Raw genomic sequence first — 25,103 nt, forward strand, 5'->3', positions numbered from 1 at the left:
TATGTATTTGACTAGCTGTTAAATGTAACAATGTGTTGAATTTTAATATTTCATTCCTGATGAACTAGACCAGCTTAATCCTTTAATATATATCCATATTATCAGTGCCTGTGATACCTCCCTGTATTGTATGCATTAAGTTATTTATTGTCTTTCTGCAAAGGGCTGGGCTACATTGTTAGTGCTTTATATGGCATTGTTGTGATCAATTAAAATCAGGTTGGAATCGGGGCCTGTGACAGGAAACACTGGCATGCAATGTATTGCATTGGACTTAGAAGGTATCAAGTATTTTTTCTACATGCTGAGAAAATGGGTGTTCATTAAAAATGTATGAAAAATCTGTAGCTATTTTAGCCCTCCTTGCAGGAATATGGTTACTAATCATTGTGATCTTGTCAAGTCAAAGATTTCTTCAATAAGTGTCTAGATAGAAGATTTTCATCTACTGGCATATTTCAGAATATATAACTATTGCTGTCACAACATTAACTCTTACAACTATTCAGTTATTAGAATTCCATCTAATAACTGGAGTCTCTGGTTGAAACTACTCCTTGTAAGGTTTTATTCAGTGTTAGGTCATCTGAAGTGTAGCCTTAAGAGATTGTGCTTTGAGAGAGAAGCCAATTATGTAGAGGCCTGCCTTACAAAAAGGTTGTTGATTGCCCAGAGAAATAATAATGCATGCAGATAAAACGATTGTCCTCAATCTATACCTTAAAAATTCTACCAGACAGCAATGTGCTTGCCATAATAGGAATAATCAAATACAGTATAATGGAACATACAAGGGCATCGTTTATTTCTTTTGAGACAGCCAGCTCCACTGAATTAAAAGTTTATACAAAAAATCTAATTAAAGATCATATCTGCACCTGGGTGGAGTGACAGAACACTAAAGACAAAAGTAAGGAAGAAGCTGTGGGCAACATATCACTATAAACTTGATGGCAGAACAGAAATAATAATAGACCAGATTTTTGTGACATCTGTTTGATACATTTATGAAGCCAGCTATGATCAAGGAATACAGACAACTTCATTTGCCCTCTGAAATATTATTCTGTCTAAGGAGAATTTGCTTGTGACTGAAAGAATGATAAACAGTAGATTTAAGAGACATCAAATGCAGGAGATGCAGACAATACAGAATTCTGGGGCAATAGATATAAGAAATAAAATATCTATGTTATAATATTACAGTTTAAGCATTTGTAAACACACATACTTAATTTAATTAACACTCTTAACAAGTATAAAAGATTGCTTCATCAAAGATAATTTTGTCTAGGGCAGTTAATCATGTTGATTTTTACCAGATAACCCTGGATTTTAGTATTGTGAGAAAGTCTATTCTTTTTTTACTATCTTTATGTATTTATTTAATAGTGCAGAAAAAAGGAAATTAGATACAATGAAAACCATATGATTCAAGCACCTACAATATTAAACAGCTTTTTATGCACAATTGAATCAATGGCTTAAACCCATTGACTTCAGTGACTTTCAATATGTCTAACGGTATTGTTGCCCAACATTATAATGATTGTGTTTACCTTCCTAAAACTATGTGGAATTTCTTCCAGGTCAATATTAGGTTTCTTCTCTTTAATTTGCTACTTTGGGATGTCTGCCACATAGACTTAAATATAGTACTAGCATTCTCATTCATGAATTATCAATCAACCTGACACTTGAAAAATCAAAGTCTGATTACTGTCTGGAATTGAAAGTCGGAATTGAATTGAAAAAGGTGGGGAATATTCTCACTTCACTATATCCAACCCACATGAATTCCCCAATAAATACCCTCAGAAGATTAAAATGAATAATATGAATAATGTATATTGAATTATACACATGGAAACAAGATTTTTAATAAACTCTTTAAGCAAAACTACCCTGCCTTTATTATTTTATAAATAACTCAAGCTGGTTATCTAATACTTCCTCCTTTTCCTATTTTCTCTACAATAACAAACATGTGAGGTGTTTTGGGCCGAGAGAAAGTGACTGGCTCGAGGTCACCAGACCAGCTTTCATACTTAAAGTGGAACTACTGGTAAAAGTCATAGTCTCCTGGTTTCTAGCCAGTGCCTTAATCACTAAACCACTGAATCTTAATAAACTTATTTTGGTTACTACTTTATTTTTCGGAGTATAAGATGCACCAAAGTATAAGACACACCAAGATTTTGAAGAGGCAAATTTTTTAAAAAAGTTTTTGCACTCTGCAGACCTTTCAAATCAGCCTGTTTTTCACGAAAACGGGACTGTTTTTTGTCAAAACAAAAAAGGCATGCATAGCCTTTAGGAGGCTTGTAGAGTGCTCCTGGGGGCTGTGGGGGGAGTGGGGGTTCAGGAAGACAAAAATGCTGTATTCAATGTGTAAGATGCACCCAGATTTTCACCTTATTTTTTGAGGGAAAAAGGTGCAACTTATACTCCGAAAAATACTGTAATTGCAATGCTTTCTATGTTATACATCTTCAGAAAGGATGATAATGACTTTATAACTATTCTTCCTCAAATATTTAACAGGTTGTTAATGCTGGCTTGTAAGCAAACAAATAAACTTTCTTTAATTTTTCATTTTTAAGAAATACAAGCCTGGACGGTGTGATGACATTTTGAAATGGAAGCCACCCAGTCTAAATTCAGTGGATTTTCGTCTGAAACTTGCAAGAGTTGTTGGAGAAGGGTATGTATGTCTTGCATGAGGAACTTTTTATCAGAAATGAGCTGCTGGTAAAAAGATAAAAGCTACAGGCAAAATTGATTAGCATAAGAAGAGATTTATCAGACAAAGTAATCATTCTGGATTCAGAAGCCCAGACCAACACAGGAACGATAGATGAAGGCAATTGTTTGAGAAGGAAGCTGAAGAGAAATAAAAAGGCTGGGCAGAGAGAGACTCGGAGAAATTCACATGGTATCTCAATTTTCCCTTTTTTTCATATAGGTACAATTTTTAAAACATTCTGTTGCTTGGTAGGAAACAGATGGATCAAATACTATGCATCCCATAAAAACTCCAATGTAAAGAGATGGAAAGTAATTAACTCAATACCAGATACTGATGTAAAATAACCAAGTAACTTTTCATCAAATGCCCAGATCTTGGGGGGATGCTGTAACAGCCAGAACTTGGAACACTGGTTGTAAGTCCATCTTGTTCAGCATCATTATAACTTCGAATGGTGGCTGAACGAGTGGTCATAACTTGAAGGCTACCTGCTTTCTCAAACTTCTTAAAAATACCTAAAATGCAGTATTGATAAATCATAATCCAACAAGCTCCCTTGCAATGCTTGTATATAAATCTATAAACAATTATTTATTCTATTTTCTTCTTTTAGTTTTGGATGTTTTTCTATCGGACTTGTAAATTTGTTGAAGTTGTCCATAGATATTGCATAGAGGGCATAGCATTCAGTCACTAAATTGCATTTAGCATCAGTTTGATTTCCCTATCCCTTTTCAAATATGCTCTGGCGAATCCCATTGTATGAGCAGAAGTGTACAATTTGTATTACATATATTTTCCTTTGATCATGGCCAATCGTACTATTGAAAAATTGAAGGTTAAATTCATAAATTTAAATCTTTTTGATGCTACTTCTGTTTCTTATTGGGTTTTTAATTAGCATCATCACTGTGCTTTAAAGGCAGCTTTATGAACTTGGAATCAATCAAACTGATATGAATGACTGTAGCTCAGACTTTCACATTAAGAGGATTAGTTTCAACAATTTTGAAATTGATAGTAAGGAGAGGTATGCTTGAAAAGCAGTGCAGTTCATTGCCATCTTATAATTCATGTACTTTCTTATAGGTGTATTTTCTCCTAAGAACTTCAAATGGGACAGTTTGCATTGGCCAACTAACAAAAAAGTGTAGGTTTTAGCAGTTTCCCATTATTTATGCTTTAACAATACTATCCAGGTTTTTCCTGCTTGATGTTAAAAGTATGAAAGGCTATAAGAAGGCATTCAGTATTTTAATAGTTGTGCTATTCCTGTGTTATAAATGACACATTGTTGAGGAAACATTGTTACGTTGATTCTACGAGATTGTAGAACCATCTTTATAAATGATTTTTTTTAAACAATGAGAGAAGCATTTATGCTAAGAAGATTGTAGCTTAAAAGTAAGCATAAAGAACAAGGAAAGGGAGTGAAAGTACTGAAGACAAAGGCACAAGTCTTCCTATCATTGTAAAAGTTTGTGGAAGAGGACGTTCAGACTTTGCAGAACTCTTCATTTGGAATACATTTTTTCTATAATGGTTTTAAAATAGAAACATGTCAAAAGACCGAAAAAGGTACAGAGAAATCTGTACCTTTTGATAACAGGAATGTCAAAGGTTGAGAAAATGTTAGGAATTTTCTAGACAGACAGGCACAGACACCATATGCACAAACTTTACTCGAAATTGTTGTTGTTGTTAGTCACGAAGTCGTGTTCGATCCATCGCAACCCCATGGACAACCTTCCTTCAGGCCTTCCTGTCCTCGACCATCCCCGGGAGTCTATTTAAGCTCACACCAACTGCTTTGGTGACTCCATCCAGCCACCTCATTCTCTGTCGTCCCCTTCTTCTTTTGTCCTCAGTCGTTCCTAGCATTAGGCTCTTCTCCAGTGAGTCCTTCCTTCTCATTAGGTGGCCAAAGTATTTGAGTTTCATCTTCAGGATCTGGCCTTCTAAAGAGCAGTCAGGGTTATTATGTAATTATGTGTTATACTGCTTTTCAAGTAAATAAATGGTGCTTATTCTCTCTAACCCCTTCCAGCTTGCCTCCCCCTTTGCTTAATAGATTGTACAAACATTTTCATAAAGACATTTCTTTACCGAGCATTTTAATATCTTAAGAATCTTATTCCTTTCTCTTTGATTCATGTTTTCTTAGCACAACTATGCTTACTCTGCTACAAAGCCTCATTATTTTCATTTCGTGGACTGCCATTAAGCCTAGAGAAGAGAATGGGAAAAGGGAAGACAACTCTTTTCTGAATTTCTTGGAATTGTAGTACCTTTGTCAAAGTCCTTGCTGACTTCTGATCTGTCCTTGCAAACCCTGCTGTCCTTTTCTCCAGCCAGATTGCCCTGCCAATTGCTCTTTCTGATCATCTTGCTCTTGCTAGTCCTCAACTACAGATTCCTCCTCTGACTCACGCAGCACAAACACAACCTCCCCCCATTACCTAACAGTTCTGTCAATTTTATATATTTTCCCCCAAAGGCAGACATCCCTTCTGTCAGTTGTATTAATTAGGCAGGAAGCTTCTAGTGTCTGTGTGACACTTTGCATGGAACTGGCAAATAGGCAAAGATATAACCTTGAGACTAATTTACAACTCTGACCCAAGCAGGACATCTCATCCTGCTACAAAACAATCTGCTCTTCTGTTAACTGAACATTATTACATTATGCTTGATACTGCTTTGCAGTTGGTATTATTGTATTGCCACTTAAAGAAAGAAACCCAATAGAGGACTGGAATTTATATATTTTGGCTGAAGAATATATCCTTTCTATAATATATAGATCAAACTACACTCCAAGACACTTATTTCTATTAGCAGGTATTAACTTCATCACAGATCTTACAAATAATTTTGGATTTGCAAAATTTCAGAAAAGATAGATTGCTCCAACTTATTAAAAGCACACAAGAGCCTTGTTAATGGCTTAGTCTTGAGAGTAGGTCAAATAAATAGGAAAAATAATAACCAGATGATTTTTTTTTATATTTAATCTATGAAAATGTCACTTTTAAAATTAAAGCTACAAAATTTTAAAAGAAAAAATATGCTACTCATGGCAATCTATTCATCCATGGAAAAGTATTCAATACAATACATACTTGATTTAATAGATTAATAGGGAATATTGGGTTGGTTAGGCTGTTCATTAATGCAGTTTATATTAACTACAAATTTTGATAACTATTTTTATTCATACATCCATTATGTCTTGTTCCAGTCAGGACTTTATTCTACTTCTGATGTTCTGTTTACTATTAATATCAGTTCAGACCTTAATATGGTATTATGTGATATGATATTTCGTATTTGCAATTCATGACCTTTGTATACCAGGTTCTAATGAATTACAATGCACCCATCCAGTCATATGGACTATCCATACAACTGTTACCACACTACCTTATATTTTTCTTGTTCTATCTTCTTTCCCCCTCCTTTAAAAAAAAATAGAAAAAAGGCACAAATTGCTGTAGTGCTGTTTTTTTGTTTTTGTTTGGCTTTGTTTAAAAATGAAGCTTTGATGTGTGTTATGATTTACCAGAAGATGAAACTATCACAGCTGAGTAATCTTTGCAGTGGGAAATATACCATTTCATGACATTGATAAATATTGGATGTTATCAACAGATTTGACATGGCTTAGTTTTGTCAGAACTTTACAATATTTTATTATAAAGCTTACCAGTGTTACAAAATTGTATTACTGCAAATAAATCAGGAAGTGGATTTCACTAGAAAAGCTATTGGACACTGATTGATTAAATTGAATTTAAGAATCTTATCTATACATGCTTCAGTTTTCAAGACAGGACAATGAAACTTTGTGCCATTTGGGACATTTCCCCATTTTATTGAATCTTTGAGATCAATAAATAAATAAGTTGAATATTAAATGTAGAGCATCCTTGCCTCCTCCCCTTCCTTTTTCTAACCAATCCTTAGCTACAAAGAAATGGGTTATTCTTCATGGCTTTTGTCTTCCTTAATCTATGCATTCTCTATTTTGTTTTTCACATTACCTCCATTGTTTTCCTGTTTGCCGTTGCCTGGAGTATTTCTTTAATTAGAAGCTTCTATTCTGTTTTCCCCCTATTACTTTGCTTTAGAATAGTTTTTGACATTATATGTAATTATGTATTGTAGTTCCTCCATAATAACTCTTTCCTCTCAGCTGTAACATATAAATAAAACCAGATTCTGCGTTGATTGCTGTGATTTTACATTTACCACAAAGTTGTTATTACCTGTGATAATAAGAATTATCTTCATGATTAAAAAAAGATGGTTTTGGTTTGTTTTTAAAATATACTTCCTCTAATAGACCAGTAGATACAATATGAAGACATTGAATTTATATAGAAATGGACAAATATACTTCTACATAGTTTAAACTGTGAAAAAACTATGTTTCAATATATTTATTGAATTTTTAAGATTTAACTTTTTATTAGTCTATCAAAGTATAAAATACAAAGAAAAAAGACATGTAAAAGTAAAAGAGAGGGGGGGGAGAAGGGATCTAGTATAACGGGACAAAAAGAAAAATGCTCCAACTTCCAACTCTCTTTAGCACAGTAGACGGTAACAACAATACAACCAACAACTTTGAGGTATTCAATATGTTTATTGAGTTGGAATACATTACAATATTGAATACCTTAAATGATTTTATAGTCCTTCTTCTTGGTGATGGAATGCATAAAGAGAGAACTAAACTGAATATAAAACTAAACACTAGAAAAATGTTTCCAGTCTTTCGGTGCAAGTTATGTTTTTATGATGAGACTTGAATATACAAGACAACTGTACTACATTTTAAAGAAGAATTATTTTAAGTTGTATAAATGTCCTTAAATAAAGTTAGGTCAATATGAGGCCAATTGAATAATCATTTATCAGGCACCAGCTTTTTGTGTCTATGCATACATTTTAAGAAGTTCAAGTATTTCATAGAATAGTGGAAGAAAGCATCAAGATAAATTTTGCTAATACCATGTCTATTTTGGCAAATATTTGTTAATTTAGAAGATTCAAGTCCTAGTTTTAAGCTTTTTGCCTCAAAAAGGCAAAAATTAGTTTTAAATCCCCATTAACCAAGAATTAAAAACAACCCATTTAACATGGGAAAGGGGAGGACATTTGTACAAGTTCTTATGGATAGTTGCTTGGAAACCAGGGTAGATTTGATTTAAAATGTTAGTAGGGAAGATTCAAATTTAATGATTTAAATCATGATTTTAGTTACTGTTCTGGAAGATCCTATTACCGTTTCTAGTTAAAAGTGCATTTGTTTGATGACACCTTTGACAGTGAGATGTAAATTTCATTTCTAGAAGATTCATTTGGCATATAGATTTAGTAATATTGATTATTTTTAGATGAATTGCCATTAAAATTGAATTATATTTTAGTACTCATGCTCCTTTCAGAGCTTTACAGCTGGAGCAGCAGTTCTCACAATGATGCTTCATTTGGGCAAACAAATCTTATATTTTGTGGCACTATTGCATTTTCATGCTTTCTTCTCTTGTTCTCAAGTACAAGTTGTTGAATTTCATCAAAATATTTCCAGATGGGGTCTGTTTTACATAGTAGGGTTGTTTTATGCATGTTTATGCACACAATTGTTTTTTTTTAATCTTGAGTTCTTTAATTTACAGCAGCTGAAGTGGATTTCTAGAATAAAGTCATGCTACATTTGATATATATTAGCTAGATAAATGTTACTTAAATATGGACTTCTAATCTGTAAATCTTGAAGCAAGATATTATACTTTAATGGTGTGTTCTAGCTGTCATTCTTTTGACTACACATATAACCCTTGACACAACCATTCGTTGAGCCACTGTTCAAAGTTGTGATGGCACTAAACAAATGGCGGGAATGATTAGTCTTCAGAGTTTTGGTCGTGCCAATAAACCTAAGATCATGGTATCGTGACCACTTGGCAAATGGCTTGCAGTGCCCCTTGATAACATGATTGCCATTTACGAACTTCCCTGCTGGCTTCCCCAGAAAGTCGGTGGGGAAGCTGGCAGGAAAGATCAAAATTCACTGGGGTAAATTTCCCCTAATTGCGCACCTTTCCCCAGCTCTTCTGCCCTTGTACTGCATCAGCCATTTTCACATTCTCCCCAAGCTTTGCTGTGCCTCCTTCGCACTTCATGCCATCCTACACCTGGCAATTTACTTATCTGCCTGCTAGCCTGTTTACAAGAGCCGAGGTGGCGCAGTGGTTAGGGTGCAGTACTGCAGGCCACTTCAGCTGACTGTTAGCTGCAGTTCGGCGGTTCAAATCTCACCGGCTCAAGGTTGACTCAGCCTTCCATCCTTCCGAGGTGGGTAAAATGAGGACCCGGATTGTTGGGGGCGATATGCTGACTCTGTAAACCGCTTAGAGAGGGCTGAAAGCCCTATGAAGCGGTATATAAGTCTAACTGCTATTGCTATTGCTACAAGCCACCTGAGACTTCAACTTCCTGCTGGCTTCCCTACTGACTTGATTGTTGCCTTAGAAATTGCCTAGCCTAACATGGGAGTCCATTAACATTTAGTAACAGAAATTCTGACCCCAGTTGCCATCGTAAGTTGAGAACTACCTGGGCTATTGTTGCTTATTGTTCATATGACCAATATTTAAATTTAATATTGCAGTGTTTGCATGCTGTGTAGCATCAGCAGGCATTTGGTCATGTGCCTAATTCATAATAAAATCTGATGATTAATGGAAGTCCTTTAGTCAAGCTAACTTGAATAAAGTTTTCCATCTTTGCAAATATCCCCAAATCATTTAAATTAACATTTGAACTAGTAGATTATTGAGGTTTGCATCAACATAATATACATACATATATATATATATATATATATATATATATATATATATAGATAGATAGATAGATAGATAGATAGATAGATAGATAGATAGATAGATAGATAGATAGATAGATAGATATGATATATGATATATATATATATATATATATCAGCACAAATAAAAACACACACACACACACACACATATATATAGTGTGTGTGTGTGTGTGTGTCTGTATATATCATCTGTCTGTCTGTCTGTCTGTCTATCTATCTATCTATCTATCTATCTATCTATCTATCTATCTATCTTGTCTGTCTGTCTGTCTGTCGATCTATCTATCTATCTATCTATCTATCTCTATCTATCTATCTATCTATCTATCTATCTATCTATCTTATCTATCTATCTATCTATCTATCTATCTATCTATCTATCTATCTATCTATCATCTATCTATCTATCTATCTATCTATCTATCTATCTATCTATATCATCTATCTATCTTTATCTATCTATCTGTCTATCTTTATCTCTCTCTCTCTCTCTCTACTCTATCTCTATCTATCTATCTATCTATCTATCTATCTATCTATCTATCTATCTATCTATCTATCTTGTGAAAGTGACATAGTTAATGCTTGACCTTGCTAAAATGTGTAGACCAGTCAGGGTTTATAGATATTTTAAGTGAAGGATTGGTCGACTTTGTATTTAAATGTTTACTTCAAGAATAATGTTTCTGCTCTAATGGGATTGAATTGGGCTTCTCTACTGGCATTTGTTATTGAGCTTTTTGTTTTCTAGTCTATCCTGTTTTTTTTCATTCCCTTATGTAAGAGTGATGTTCCAAAATAACAAATGAACACTGGATAAAATGGACTGGAGCCCAGGGATACAGAAATAACATCCTGCAGCTAATTAGATTAACAACATGCTATCATTTATATGAGCTGCTGGTTGTATATCAACACTGCAATTCTTTAAAGTAGCAGTTTAACTTGTTCAAAAGATAAGGATGGAACAGTAGATGTTCCACTTATACACACAGAGGATAGCTTTACAGATTAAAAAGCTACATTTATCATTTCAATTTTACATCCAGTATTAGATAGTTTTTCCTTCCTTATTTTGATCTCTTCCTGCTCAGAAGGTAAGAGATCAGGATAAAAAAAAATCAACTACAATATTAATCAGATCAAGTCTTCAGATAACAGAAGTATTGCTTAAAGAGAACAAGAGAAAATATACTTTTAAAATAGCCAGATGATGCAATTATTTAATAATAGAGATTATTTAATAGTTCCGTTCTTGTAGAAATACATTGCTGTCATCCTTCATTCTTTTGCAGATTTCAGCAATCTGAAAAACATTTGCTTTAGTCTGTCAAACTTTTGACAGAATTAAAACAATTTATATGATTTGTGAATTAAAATCAGTATAAGAATTAAAAACTGCCAGACCAAGAAACATGAAAAAATTACTGTGGAGAAACTATGGATTATTCTCATATTTCCTGTACATATTTTGTTGAGGACAAAAGTTTCTTGCATGGGGATGAAATGGAAGGGGGAATTGAGACTTCACCAAAATGGAAAGATTCTAACAGTGGCTGTTAGATGAAATAATAATCTCCCTAAGGAATGAGAGAAGATCAATTCTTTGAATAATTTATAAATAGGATGGACAAAGTATTCAACACACTATAATGAAACTGTCAGGTGAAAGTAAAGGCATGTGGCGCTATTTATTATGCTGTTATTATTATTATGCTATTATTTCCAAGGTTAAAATACACAATCAACAAAAAAAATACAATACAAAACAAAAAAGCTGTCTTTTTTCATTTGTATTACTCTTAATAATACTTATATTAATAATACTTATATATGAGAAAGAATATGACCTTTTAACTCTGACTTATACAAAGTTCTATGAAAATATACTTACTCCTTTATGGATTTTCTTAATGTTTGCATATCTTTCCCTTAAATATTATCAGTGAAACTTAATCTGAGTCCTAATGGTACATTAAGGAAATACGATATGAAAGCAAAGAACACTAGAGTTGGTGCTTGTTCCATTTATATCATATCATATTTTCCCAAAATATAATGTTCCAGTGTGAAAAAGCAATAACCCTCCATACAGTTGATTCAATTCTCACTATAGCCGATTTATATTTCAAACAATGAGAACTGATTTAGGGCAGCATAGTCCTATATACAAATATTTGCTTCTCATCAAAGCAATGCCCTTCCTATGTTGAAATTAAGGGGATGACATATTCTACTTGAAGCCTTGATATGTCTAAAGGATAGCTTTCTGAATATTAATTATAATTCATGTACAGTTTTCTCTTTGAATAGCAATAGTACTTAGATTTATAGTGCTTTATAGTACTACAAATTCCAATATATTGCTCCCAATAATTTGTGTCCTCATTTTGCCAATCTCAGAAGAATGGAAGGCTGAGGCAATCCTGAGCCGCTCAGGAATGAACTCCTGGTGGTGGGCAGAGTTAGTTGCAATACAGCATTCTAACCACTGCACCAGCACATCTCCATTAATGCATATGCCTTCATTTAAATAAGTAGCAACTTTCCTAGCAAGTTGTGATAATGATTTCATATTTATTATCCTAAAATGTTAGCACCTTTCACTTTTGATGCTCATCCCCAGAGTCCTTAACTAAAAGAAAACCATAATTATAACTAACATTTTATTTTTCCAATTACATTTTAGCATTGTGTTTTGCATTGATAAGTAAAAAAAAGTTTTGTAAATGTTGCTTAACAAAAATTTTGCCTTTCAGGAAATATGGCTCATGAAGTTGCAATTGATTTTGAAATCTTGAGAACTGCAGTTTTGTCTGCCAATTTCCTACTTTTCCATATTTACATTTTGATTAATTTCAATTAAGAATCTTAAATTGGATTTATGAGTTTTGGTGCTCCATTAGTTAAAAACACATTTTTTTCTGGATTTCATGAGAGAAAATGATTTGGAAAAAACCTCTTTTATAACCTGTGTAAAACAATATTTAAAACAACCAAAACAAGAGAAAACTAATTAAAATGTTCTTGTATAATCTACAGAAGCCTATCTAATAGCAAAAGCAACTATCATGGACTATTTTATGTTTGTTTTCTTATGCTAAATAAGTGTGTTGCTCTTTTCATAGATTGGGGATACTATATTAGCCACAACAAGGATACAGATACATTAAACTAGGGTGAGCAATAGATTTTTCCAAGGAGCCACACAAGAAAACTGGGACTGTTGTAGAGGGCCAAACCAATAGGGCTGTGAAGGTGCATGGGCATGCACACACAGACACAATTGGGGGGAAAAAATAGCAGTTGCCTTCAAAATAAAAGCAATCCACAAAGGCCAGAGAAGGAAGCTAAAAGGCTAGATGTCACCTGGGGGCCATAAAATGCCCAGGTCTGGAATAAACTCAGCAACCATTTTAATTTTCTATGGATGCTTAAAAGTCTAAATAAAAGTTTGAAATCTAAAGATCTGGATAATTTTTGTAGTTTACATAACATGCAATTTATGTGTTACCTGTTTCAGTAGCTGCCTTTCTTTGGAGGATTGGGATCTTTATGAGATAATATGGGATGCCTATGATAGTTTCTATATAGGCATGTTTCTAAGTAAGCCTCCAAGGAAAGTCTGTACAAAAGAACTTTGGCCATTTTCTTAAATTTGAATCTGTGTTGGATCTCTTCATGACCTCTTCCACAGATCTTTTAGAATCATGCATTGATCATTATCAGTCAGTCAGTGTAACAACTTGAAAGTTAAATCTCCATCTTTCGGTAAGGGAAAAAATATTCTAATACTAGGATACTAAATTATTCTAATACTAGCTAAAAAGTGCCATATAAATTAGAAAGTTGTACTCTTGTGAGAATTTTATCTTTATTCCAAACATGTAACCTTTTTTGGGGGGAGGGTTAAGTACTCATTTTTATAGAAATAATGATGTGAGCTTTCTCCATTCCTAATCAGCTCATGCTTTGATAAGCATAATAATTACTTTTCTGGAGGTTGCCTTCTAACAAAAATACCAAGCATGAACTTCGATATATTACTAGATTTTATACTATTACTTCAGTTCTGGGTGTATTAACTAAAATATAAAGTATATATGGGCCAGGATAGATTACTTTACTTATCAAAACATGCACGATGATATTAAGACAGCTTTTAATTAGACATTTTCTTTTTTTAGGCTTCTCCCACGGAACGTCGGATTACTTTATGTTGGAAGTTTAGATAGACCTTTTGCAGAAATTAAGGTAATGACAATTAACTTTATAAGTTTTTGCCTCGTTAAAATTATGCTGCTGCTGTGTGTGTGTGTGTTGTATCATTCATATGCTCAGCATCTGCAACTTTGTAAGAAATAATCAACTTATTTTAAAACATTTTGATAACGTATTTACACTTTATGTTCTTTACTTTCTTAAATCCATTCTTTTTCAGACATTTGGTAGAATTAGTGTATTCGAATACTGATCTTTTTCATGAGGATTAAATAATTCCAGATTAATCTCTATATTAGGAGCCCTGGTGGTACAGTGATTAGAATGCAATATTGCAGGCTAACTCTGCCAACAGTCTGGAGTTTGATCCTGACAGGGTTCAAGGTTGATTCAGCCTTCCATCCTTCTGAGGTTGGTAAAATAGGACCCAGATTGTTGGGAGCAATATGCAAATAATGCTTTAACATTGTAAGCTGCTCAGAGAGTGCTGTAAAACACCATGGGGTGGTATATAAGCCTAAATGGTATTACTATTGCTGTAATTATTGTAGAGAGAATAATAATTCTGTCACAAAGAGGAAGACAATAGCTGTTTTCACTGTTGCTTCCTAGCATCTTATATTTAAGACATGCTGCCTCAGTTCTAGGTGTACTAAAGAGTTATCAAGGTTGGTACCATTAATAGCCTAGTACTCTTATTTATTTATCCAATCCTCTTTCAAAACTGACTAAATTTCTGGTTATCAGTTGGTCTGTTGTCAGCGAATCCCATAGTTTAGCTATGCATTGTATAAGCAATGTTTAACTTCTGGATGTCAATACATTTTATTTTAAGAAATGATCCTAAATTTTGAGAGGGAGAAAAACGACTCTAAATTTACAGATAGTGTGTTTTCCTCTGAGAAAGATTGAAATAGTATCATCCCCTATTATTATTAGCTGTTTTGCTATGTACATATTCCATTTTAAGTGATCAAATCTTTATACACATGCTCCAGGGATATGAGCATAATTAATCAGGTGGTTTTTGATACTCTTTTTCTCTCTCTTCATCATTCAGATTCTTTTAACAATGTTATGAAAATATTTAATTTTTCTGTAACAGTTTCCAAATCTTTATCATTTACTACTTTAATAAAGCAATTAGAAGAGTATCTTTTAAGGGAAACTTTATCTGGAGTGCCAAATCTTATAAGAGAAAATTTCCACACCAAACGAGAATCCTGTTGAAATGATACCAAGATCACCTGGCTATGATTAAGTCAAAGACAAAGTTAATACAACATTTTAAAAATATAACACTAGCATGATCATTTAATTTATAGGAAAGTGACTGGAATCTTGTCTGAATGAAATTGCTTTCAGATCATTTCATGTTGAAATAACAGATCTGCAGGATTTAACTGTTGATTTCCATAATAACGTTTGAATGTGAGATAGTTAATAGAAGACATATTTCATAGTTGCCAACCTTGGCTACTGAAAACATATCATAATTAGTCTTTGGAGATTATGTTTATTCTTTTGGTATACTGCAGCCAGATGAAAAGATATAAAACTGAGAGCATGTGATTAAATCTATCTCTTCTTATTGTAGAATGTTCCTATGCAGGCAAGTATTATACCATAGGGAAAGGAGAACTGGTATCGTTCCAATCTGGGTCTTTGTTAGGACCAGAAACCAGCTCATGCATACTATTACATATAATTATCATAAAATTATGGGCTAGAAATGGAAGAGTCATGCTGTTGCATTTTAGACAGCATATTCGTAATAAGCTGTAATAAAATAAGCGTTTTGAATTGGATATAAGAATAGGCCTTACTTGCAATTACAAATGTGTGTTCAATTGAAATATTTTTGAAGCTCAATTTAACAAAGCAAACACATTTTCTGGCAGTTTAGCATAATTGTTCCCAGGGTTGAAATCTCGTTTGATTTAAAAAAAAAACACTTGAATAACTGCTGGGAAGCAAAGCACAGTTGAGGAAAACTATTTCAATTACCTGGTTTTTTCAGTTTTATGTGAAACAGTAAATAACTAAGTTTCAAAGGATTCCTGTTTATTTTTTCCATACTTTAGATGTGATTTAAATGATTCGTTCATATGTAGAAATTGTCATTTTAATGAGACATTTTAATTCTATATGCTATATATATATAGGACATTTCACTTAATATACAGGGCAGACCGCCGTTAACATCAAGCGAATGTACAGTGAATTGAAATCTATATTTGCTCCTTGATAAGCACACCAATTTTATATCTATGGATTTATAAGTCACTTTCATTGATTTTTAAGTATATATTTAAAATGCCTTGTCATTATTTTTCAGGAACATTACAAATGGTAGACTCTAATATTGTGTTAGCAAGAGTTCTACTTTCTGTGGCCCTGCAAATTATTTATAATATATTTGGCAGGGGAGTGCAGGAAACAGGAGCATTTTCCCTTCCAGTTCTTTAGAAGAAAATGCTTCTGTTAGCACATACATAATCAGTTCGCCTCCTCTGTTCCCCATCAGCAGCAAGCCACCAACATTCAGTGGAATGATGCACTGCTGATTTTAGCATACAGTTAAGGAGAAGGAGTTGAAAGAAGCCTCCTATACTGTTAAAACATCTTTAAAAGCGTAATTACATTTCAGATATTTGGTCCCTGCCTTTCTAGTAGCATCATCACATTGCCCTTCTTCCCTGCAGCCATCAGCCAAGAAGTAAACAGAGTCCCAGGCACCAAAAGAAATGGATTCCCTGCTGTTTTAACAGAAACATGTATTGGATTTCCTCCATGCTATGCCAACTGAGAGGCTGTGTTTGACGAAGAGGGCCTACATTGTTTTATTATCTAAAAGGATTTAAAATGATGGACAGCATCTTATAAATTAAAGGATAGAATGAAAGAATGTATTATCTTATATCTCTGAATTGCTCAATTACTGCGGTAGTTCAGCTGTTCTTACATCGTGATTTGGGGGCAGTTTTGCAAAATATATCTGACAGTTATTTTAAAAATATATTTGGGCTATATTATTATGTAAACATTTACAGATAAAGAGTCCTTTTTTCTTTTTGGGGATTCTTTTTATATATGATTATATAAAGAGAAAATAGAGTTGAGTAGCGTAGAATAGAACAGAACAGAATAGAATAGAATTCTTTATTGGCGAAATGTGAGTAGGCACACAAATAATTTGTCTCTGGTGCATAAGTTCTCTGTGTACATACAAGCAACAAGTGACAAATCATAATCATAAAATACAATCATCATAAATCATAGGATACAAACTCAATGATAGTCATAGGATACTAACTAAGCAAACAGCATAAATCATAATATGATACTAAATAAAGGCAATCAACATAAATCATGAGATACAAGCAACAAAGTTATAAGATGCTAAGGAAATAGGTAATAGGAAAGATGAGAAGGATAATAGGTAATACAGTCCTACTATGTGGTTTGATATCCTAGGTAATAGACAGTGTTGTGGGAATCAGTTGTTTAGCATAGTGATGACATGAGGGGAAAACCGGTCCTTGTGTCTAGTTTTTGCATGCAATGCCCTATAGCGTGATCTTGAGGGGAGGAGTCGAAACAGGATTTGAGGGATCTATAGATATTTTCACAGTCCTTTTTCTGGCTCGTGCAGAATACAGGTCCTCAATGGAAAGCAAAGGCCCTGGAAAAAGTGACTTATGACTTTTTCCAGAGGAAAAAGGAGAAAAAGGTGATGGCCTTGTCTAGTAATGTAACAAGTGGCCCTTGAAGATTAATTTTTTTACAAAAAAACAACCCACACAATGTAGTCTATTTCCAAAGATTGCTTGTTCCTATTTTAATGGATAAAACAAGCAGAGAATTCTGGAGGATCTGCTTTACAAAACAAGAACAATTTTTTTACTGATGAATCTAAGCCATCCTAATTTTTACAACAATGTTACTTTCTGATATTACTCAGTCGTGATTTGTAGGTTGGACCAGTAATTATAGTAGATAGCGATCACATAAATTACATGGGGGGGGGGGAGGAATGTTTTCTCTCCCTCCCCTCTTTCCAAGCATATTCAGGATAATTATAGTAACATGTCATTGTTTAAACTGATCAGCACTTTCTGTTAGGAAAATGCATTTAGGTCGTTGTTCTGGCAGATGTTATCATTTTCTGGAAAGAACTTCCAGATTGTTAATGAATGGCCAAGCAAGTACATAGATAGTTAGTTAATCCCACTTAATTGTCACAGTGAAATAGAGCAAGCACATAATTTTCTGCTATTTTAATTCTGTGAACACCATAAGAATGATAAATTGTGACACAGCCTTATAGAAATGCTGATTTGTGAAAGTCATTGACTACAATAAACTTTCTTCCCTTTCCTTTTCCTTCTCAAACAGGTGGTTCACTAACATCTTTTCCTCCTTCAATAAGGAAATGGATGGATGGGCTTAGCTAGCTAGAGATAAATTTTACCTGGCAGTTATTACCAGTTAATATGCATTTTCAAGTCATTACATAGCCTAACATTTTTTCTGTTGGCAATCATATTCCCACCCCACTCCAGGGGAAGGATATTGTAAAATCTCCATTCCCTCCCCACTTCAGGGGAAGGTTACTGCAAAATCCCCATTTCCTCCCGATCAGCTGGGACTCAGGAGGCAGAGAATTGATGGGGGCAGTGCCAGTCAGAGGTGGTATTTACTGGTTCTCCGAACCACTGAAAATTTCTGCTACCGGTTCTCCAGAACTGGTAAGAATCTGCTGAATACCACCTCTGGCTACGGTGGTGGTGATATGAATTACTGGTGCATGTACAGATAGCTGGGGTGGGTGGGGCGATAGGGTTAGAAGGAAGCACTTGTGATGATTAAATTGAAATAAATTTAAATTACTACAGAAATGATAATTTAAAATTAAAGAGGATGGGAACAAATTTGGAAGTTCATTTGAGAATTCGTAAAATTTCTTTAGAACAAAATAATACCTTGCTGCTTCAACACTAGTGTTACTAGTTACTAGAGATACTAGTTAAGCTGAAATACTTCTATAGGCATGAAGCAGGCATTCGAAACCCTGGCAATCTACTATAATGAGAAACAATTTATAATCAATTATGATAAATCCAAAGTTCTAGTTTTTTTCTAACAAAAGACAAACACACGTGAACAATTGGTTCCCATGAATTAGAGCAGATCAGATGTTTTAGTATTTGGACATAGTATTTCAGGCCTCCAGGAAATTAACAACCCAGTTAAATTATGCCACTTCTACTGCTCAAAAAAGCACACAAACAATAATCAAATTTTATAGGCAACAGGGCATATTACATTCCAGGAGCAGTTAAATTGTTTACAGCTAAAACAGTTGCCCAACTATTCTATGGGATACAACTTGACCACACACAAAACCGAGTGTTTATGAAGCCATTGAAATTTCCTTAGCATTTCGTTCAGTAAACCCAGTGCAGTATTGAGGCTTGAAGCTACTGTACTAAGTATTAAGACAGGCCTAGGATTCTAATCTTAGTATTTAGAATCAAGTTTGATCCTACAAGGGACACGGTGGCTCAGTGGCTAAGACACTGAGCTTGTTGATCAGAAGGTTGGCAGTTCAGCAGTTCAAATCCCTAGCACTACATAACGGAGTGAGCTCACAAGAGCCAAGGTGGCGCAGTGGTTAAATGCAGCACTGCAGGCTACTGCTAGATCAGCAGTTCAGCGGTTCAAATCTCACCGGCTCAGGGTTGACTCAGCCTTCCATCCTTCCGAGGTGGGTAAAATGAGGACACAGATTGTTGGGGGCAATATGCTGACTCTCTGTAAACCGCTTAGAGAGGGCTGAAAGCCCTATGAAGCGGTATATAAGTCTACTGCTATTGCTATTGCTACATTACTTGTCCCAGCATCTGCCAACCAACAGTTCGAAAGCACATAAACAAATAGAAAAATAGGGACCACTTTGGTGGGAAGGTAACAATGCTCCATGCACCTTCGGCGTTTAGTCATGCCAGCCACATGACCACAGAGACATCTTCGGACAGTGCTGGCTCTGTAGCTTAGAAATGGAGATGAGCACCACCCCTAGAGCCAGAAATGACTAGCATGCATGTGCGGGGGAACCTTTGCCTTTACCTTGATATCTCTGCTCTTGACAGACAGCTACCAATCTCATTGGCCCTGTATCTGTATAGCAGAACTTTGTAGTTGTGCTTATCCTGAATCTTTAGGCCAATTAACCCGGGAGAAGGCTGAGTTAATAGTGGAAGAGAGAATCAGGGACATTGGTCATCAAAATGATGTCACCAGTGAATGCCTTTGGAAGTCTATCACTGATTAGAAAGACCCAAGTCCTTTGCTGCAGGGTATCTATACAATCAGAAGTTACTTCCTTCTGTGTGTGTGTGTGGTTTTTTTTTTTCATTTTGTACATTTGGCTTTGTCTTTCTCTTTTTTCCTTTCTTTTCTTTACATTAATTCTTGTTAGGTTTTATCTGCTGTTTAAAATTCTTAATAAAATATATATGAAAAAACAAAGAAATATTATAAAATATTGCCTTGGGACAAGATTAGACATTTTCACTCTAGTATAGAAACCATTTCTCATATAATGAAAATAAGAATAGCATGGGTTTTGTTTAGAAAAAATAAAACATGTTCAACAACAGAGGTTACCATAGCTACTCCAAAATTGTGCATGGCTAATAAGGTGCACAAGATAAAGTATTCAAAACAAATAAAATGTTTAATGGATGCAAGTAATTCTATGATTTAGTGTGAATCTAATGGTAAAATACAGCTAGAAAAATATCTTCTTATGGTTTAACTTTTTTTTTTTAATAAAACCAACCCTGGAAGCATTCAGATTATTTTATTATAAAGGCACTAGGACAAGTTTATGGCCTTTCTGATTCACAAATGTGTTAAATTATAATTCCCTGCAGCCCCAGTCAGGATATTAATGGAAATGAATATTGGAAGCTACAGTTATCAACATCTGGAGGCCATAGATTTCCCATTGGTTACTTAGTTTCACACAGATGGAAAGCGGTTTCGTAACTTACACCAGTGGGGAATTTTATCATTGTAAATGTGTACAAACTCATACTTTTTTCGTGATCATAATTATTGTTAGTTTGAGAAGAAATAGGATTACAGAAATGCTGGACAATTTTAAAAGTTGATTTTAGTATAAGCTTACTGATTCAAATGACAAGTATAATTTATTTAAACATCTAAGTGGTTAGTTTTAGGAGCCTATGTTCTTTTTTAGCCTGTGTTCTATTTGATATTCTATTTCTGTAGATGTACTGTAATTACATCAAGAATAAAACATCTTGCGATTTCAACAGAAATCCTTTGCATTTCTGCATTCTAGGTTCTTCCCACTTAAAATAAAGTATATGCCCCATAGGGATTTTATGTATTCAAAATATATATATATATATATATATATATATATATATATATATATATATATATATATATATATATATATATATATATATATATATATATATATATATATATATATATATATATATATATATATATATATATATATATATATATATATATAAAATATATATAATATAATATATATAATATATAATATAATATATATAATATATAATATAATATATATAATATATATATATGGATAAAGAAGGATAGCCTGTGGCTTAGTGGCTAATATAACTGCCTAATATGTAATACAGCCCATATATATATAATATATATAATATATATATATAACAAAGGCAACAGTAAAAATATTGGGTTTCTGTCTGGATGGACTCTTGTGACGAGCCTAATGACAGAGAGTGGAAGTGTGACCTTCCTCCCACACTTGGGCATACCAGGGGTTGTGACTTTAAGTATATACCTCCCACCCTGGCTGGCTGATAAAAGGAGTCGTTCTCTGTAGCTCAAATGGTTAACTCCCTGCCTGGGAGGCAATAGAGCACAGGTTCGAACCCCAGTAAGGATATGGCTAGCTGATGAGAGCTAAATAGCTTGAAATAGATCTATACTAGTCTTCCTTTATTTATTTATCAGCACAAATAAAAACACATATATATATATATATATAATATAATATATATAATATATAATATAATATATATAATATATAATATATAATATATATAATATATAATATAATATATATAATATATAATATAATATATATAATATATATATATGGATAAAGAAGGATAGCCTGTGGCTTAGTGGCTAATATAACTGCCTAATATGTAATACAGCCCAGGTTCGATTCCCAGTAAGGCTAGCTGATGAGAGCTAAATAGCTTGAAATAGATCTATACTAGTCTCCCTTTATTTATTTATCAGCACAATTGCAACACGTATGTATGTATGTATGTATGTATGTGTGTGTGTGTGTATTTATGTATGTATGATGTGTGTGTGTATACTTATATACATACATACACACAAACTCATAAATTGAAATTTAACTTGACTGCTTTCTGCTTTTATCATGTCTCTTGTATCTTTGAAGTACATAACATTATGTTTGTAGCAAGTAATTTGGTACTGAATGATCCGAATGTAAGGAAAAAAAATGACTTTCTCTTTTCATTTGCAACCCAAAAATCTTTAAAACAGGTAACAAAAGACTTGAAGCAATATGATAATAAAATAATAGAATGCAAGTTTGAAAACAACAGCTGGGTCTTTATGAGACAAAGGATAGACAAAAGTTTTCCCAATGCTTACAGTACAGCGATGGGTAAGTGCAACAAATTGGTTCTGTATCTGCATTTTTTTAATTAAACTTTAACCAGTAAAAATAACCTCTTTTTTTTTTTTTGCAAAGACTCTTAAGATTCATAATTTGAGTTCTCTTGGCTTCAATAAAAATTGTAGTTCAGAATCGCAGTTTGACTCATGCATATTTAAAAATGAAACGTGGACTGGCATGGAACATTCATATCAAGTGGTCTTCTCTTGTCTGGCACTTTCAATTGTATTCAAATTAAGACAGCCATTACTCAGTGAAAATTTCTACATCCTAAAGTAATGTGCAAAGCATGGGAAATAAAAAAGATTAACATTACAAAAAATGGTTGTTTATGTAGTACGTTCCAATTTCCTTACTACTATTAAAAATAATCTAATAAACAAAATAAGACAATAAGATTCTTCCCAAGGCAAATGCTTAAAAATCATTACAAATTATTATTGTCGGTGTTGAATAGATGGAGCCAAAACTTAACAAAAGTTACAACAAATATTTAAGTACCAAAAAATATTTAAGTACCATGTGATGCTACCTTTTATTAACAACTCACTGATATTTATGTATACAACCATAGTTACATGCCTTTCATGATTCAATATTTGTATAATTTAGGTGTCAATACTTTCCACAAAAACATGAAATTGCTTACAAATATGTACTTTTCTCCAAATGTTGCTTGTACATGCCTAAACAAAATGCAATCATTACAATTAATAGAAAATATTTAAATTTGTTTAAAAGGTTTTAATTGCTTCTTAACAGTAACGAGTTAACCTTTTTTTAACATTTAAAGTTTTTTATTTTTTCATTTTCATAACATATAATCACATGTATACTATTACACAGCCAACCTCGTATTGTATTATTAAATATTTACATCAATTCATCTTACCATCAACTCCCCAAAATGATTATTGGCTCTTCTGCTCTCCATACACCATACTTGTACCGTATCCATCACTTTCTTCTCCCTCTCTCTTCCCCCTTCCCTACCTCCTTTCTTCCCTTGGTCATCCTTCTCTACTTCCCCTTCCTCTTTCCTTCTCCTCTCTCCCCTTTCCACTCCTCCTTTCTCTCCTCCTCTCCCCTCCACCCTCTCTCCTATCCCTCTCTTCTTCCCTTACCTCTTTCTTCTGCTTCACACTCTCCATCTCATTTGCTTGGTGTATTTCAGCTTCTAAGCGAGCTCCATTTTATATTAATGGTATTTATAATTCCTTTTCAATATACATATTTAATTTTAACACATATCTTCCTCCTTTTTTTAAAGAAATAGAACAAAAAAAGTATACATATATAGTCATTGTGCCTTTAACCCCCCTTTCCCCCAGCCTATTTTTGGCCGAGATGTAGACCTGGTTACAATTCCCAGCAATTCTTATCATTATATTTATATAATTATACATCCTTATGCACCCCCAATTTGTGCTTCTGTTAACCTTTAGACCAATGTTTCCAAAAACACTATATCAAAATTTATTACATAGTTACAAGGCACGCTCCAGGCTGTTCATTACAGGATTCAGTACAATATAGTGCAGATGATGCTAAGATGACAGGAATAGCCAATACCCCAGAAGACAAGCTCGAAGATCTGAAAAGATTTGACAGACTTGAACAATGGGCTCTATCAAGATTTTATATTTAGGCAGTTAAAACCAAAGGTACAAGTACAGATTAGGCAAAACCTACTCAAAAATAGTAACATTGAGAGAGATCTTGGAGTTCTAGTGGACAATCACTTAAACATGAGCTAGCAATGTTTGGGAACAGCCAAAAAATCTAATACAATCCTTGATTGTATAAACAGAGGCATAGAATCAAAATCACATGAAACATTAATACTGCTTTATAAAGCCTTAGTAAGGCCATCCCTGGAATACTGCATCAGGTTTTGATCACCACATTACAAAAAAGATGTTGAGACTTTGGAAAAAGTTCAAACAGCAACTAATATGATTAAAGACCTGGAGACAAAAACATGTGAAGAATAGTTGCAGGAATTGCGTATGGGCAGTTTAGAGAAAAGAAGGTCTAGGGGTGACATGATAGCAGTATTCCACTATTTGAGGGGCTGCCACAAAGAAGAGGGGGTTAACTTATTTCCCAAAGCACCAGCAGGACAGACAAGAAACAATGGATGGAAACTAATCAAGAAGAGAAGCAACCTGGAATTAAGGAGAAACTTCTACATAGACAATAAATGACTACGTAGAACAACTTGCCTTCAGAAGTTGTAGGTGCTTCATCACTGCAGATTTTTAAGAAAAGACTGGACAAACACCTGAAATAGTATAGGGTCTCCTGCTTGAGCAGGAGATTGGACTAGAAGACCTCCAAGGTTCCTTCCAGCTCTATTCTGCTTGCTTGCTTGATCTTAGTAGTAGAGGTCTCAGAGGCTGGAGGTAACACATCAAAATTTCTGGTTTTGAGGGTATGAGGAGCTTTCAGTGTAGAAATTGACCTTGACAGGA

General features: G+C 33.8%; 1 protein-coding gene across 2 annotated transcripts in view; it reads left to right on the forward strand.

Annotated features, from left to right (window-relative positions):
- RNGTT (RNA guanylyltransferase and 5'-phosphatase) overlaps positions 1-25,103 on the forward strand; it is a 117,592-nt gene that overhangs the window by 91,629 nt on the left and 860 nt on the right. Inside the window, exons 13-15 of one of the 2 annotated variants that reach the window (XM_087718766.1) lie at positions 2,604-2,704; positions 13,835-13,901; positions 22,494-22,617. In XM_087718766.1, the coding sequence (XP_087574892.1) occupies positions 2,604-2,704; positions 13,835-13,901; positions 22,494-22,617 (292 nt within the window). Of the gene's footprint in view, positions 1-2,603; positions 2,705-13,834; positions 13,906-22,493; positions 22,618-25,103 lie in introns of those variants that run through there. The other variant, XR_015697082.1, reaches the window with a different exon arrangement.

This window comes from Thamnophis sirtalis, unplaced genomic scaffold (assembly GCF_051295495.1).
Source record: "Thamnophis sirtalis isolate CommonGarterSnake01/CBP01778 unplaced genomic scaffold, rThaSir2_p1.2 scaffold_6, whole genome shotgun sequence".
Classification (NCBI taxonomy): domain Eukaryota; kingdom Metazoa; phylum Chordata; class Lepidosauria; order Squamata; family Natricidae; genus Thamnophis; species Thamnophis sirtalis.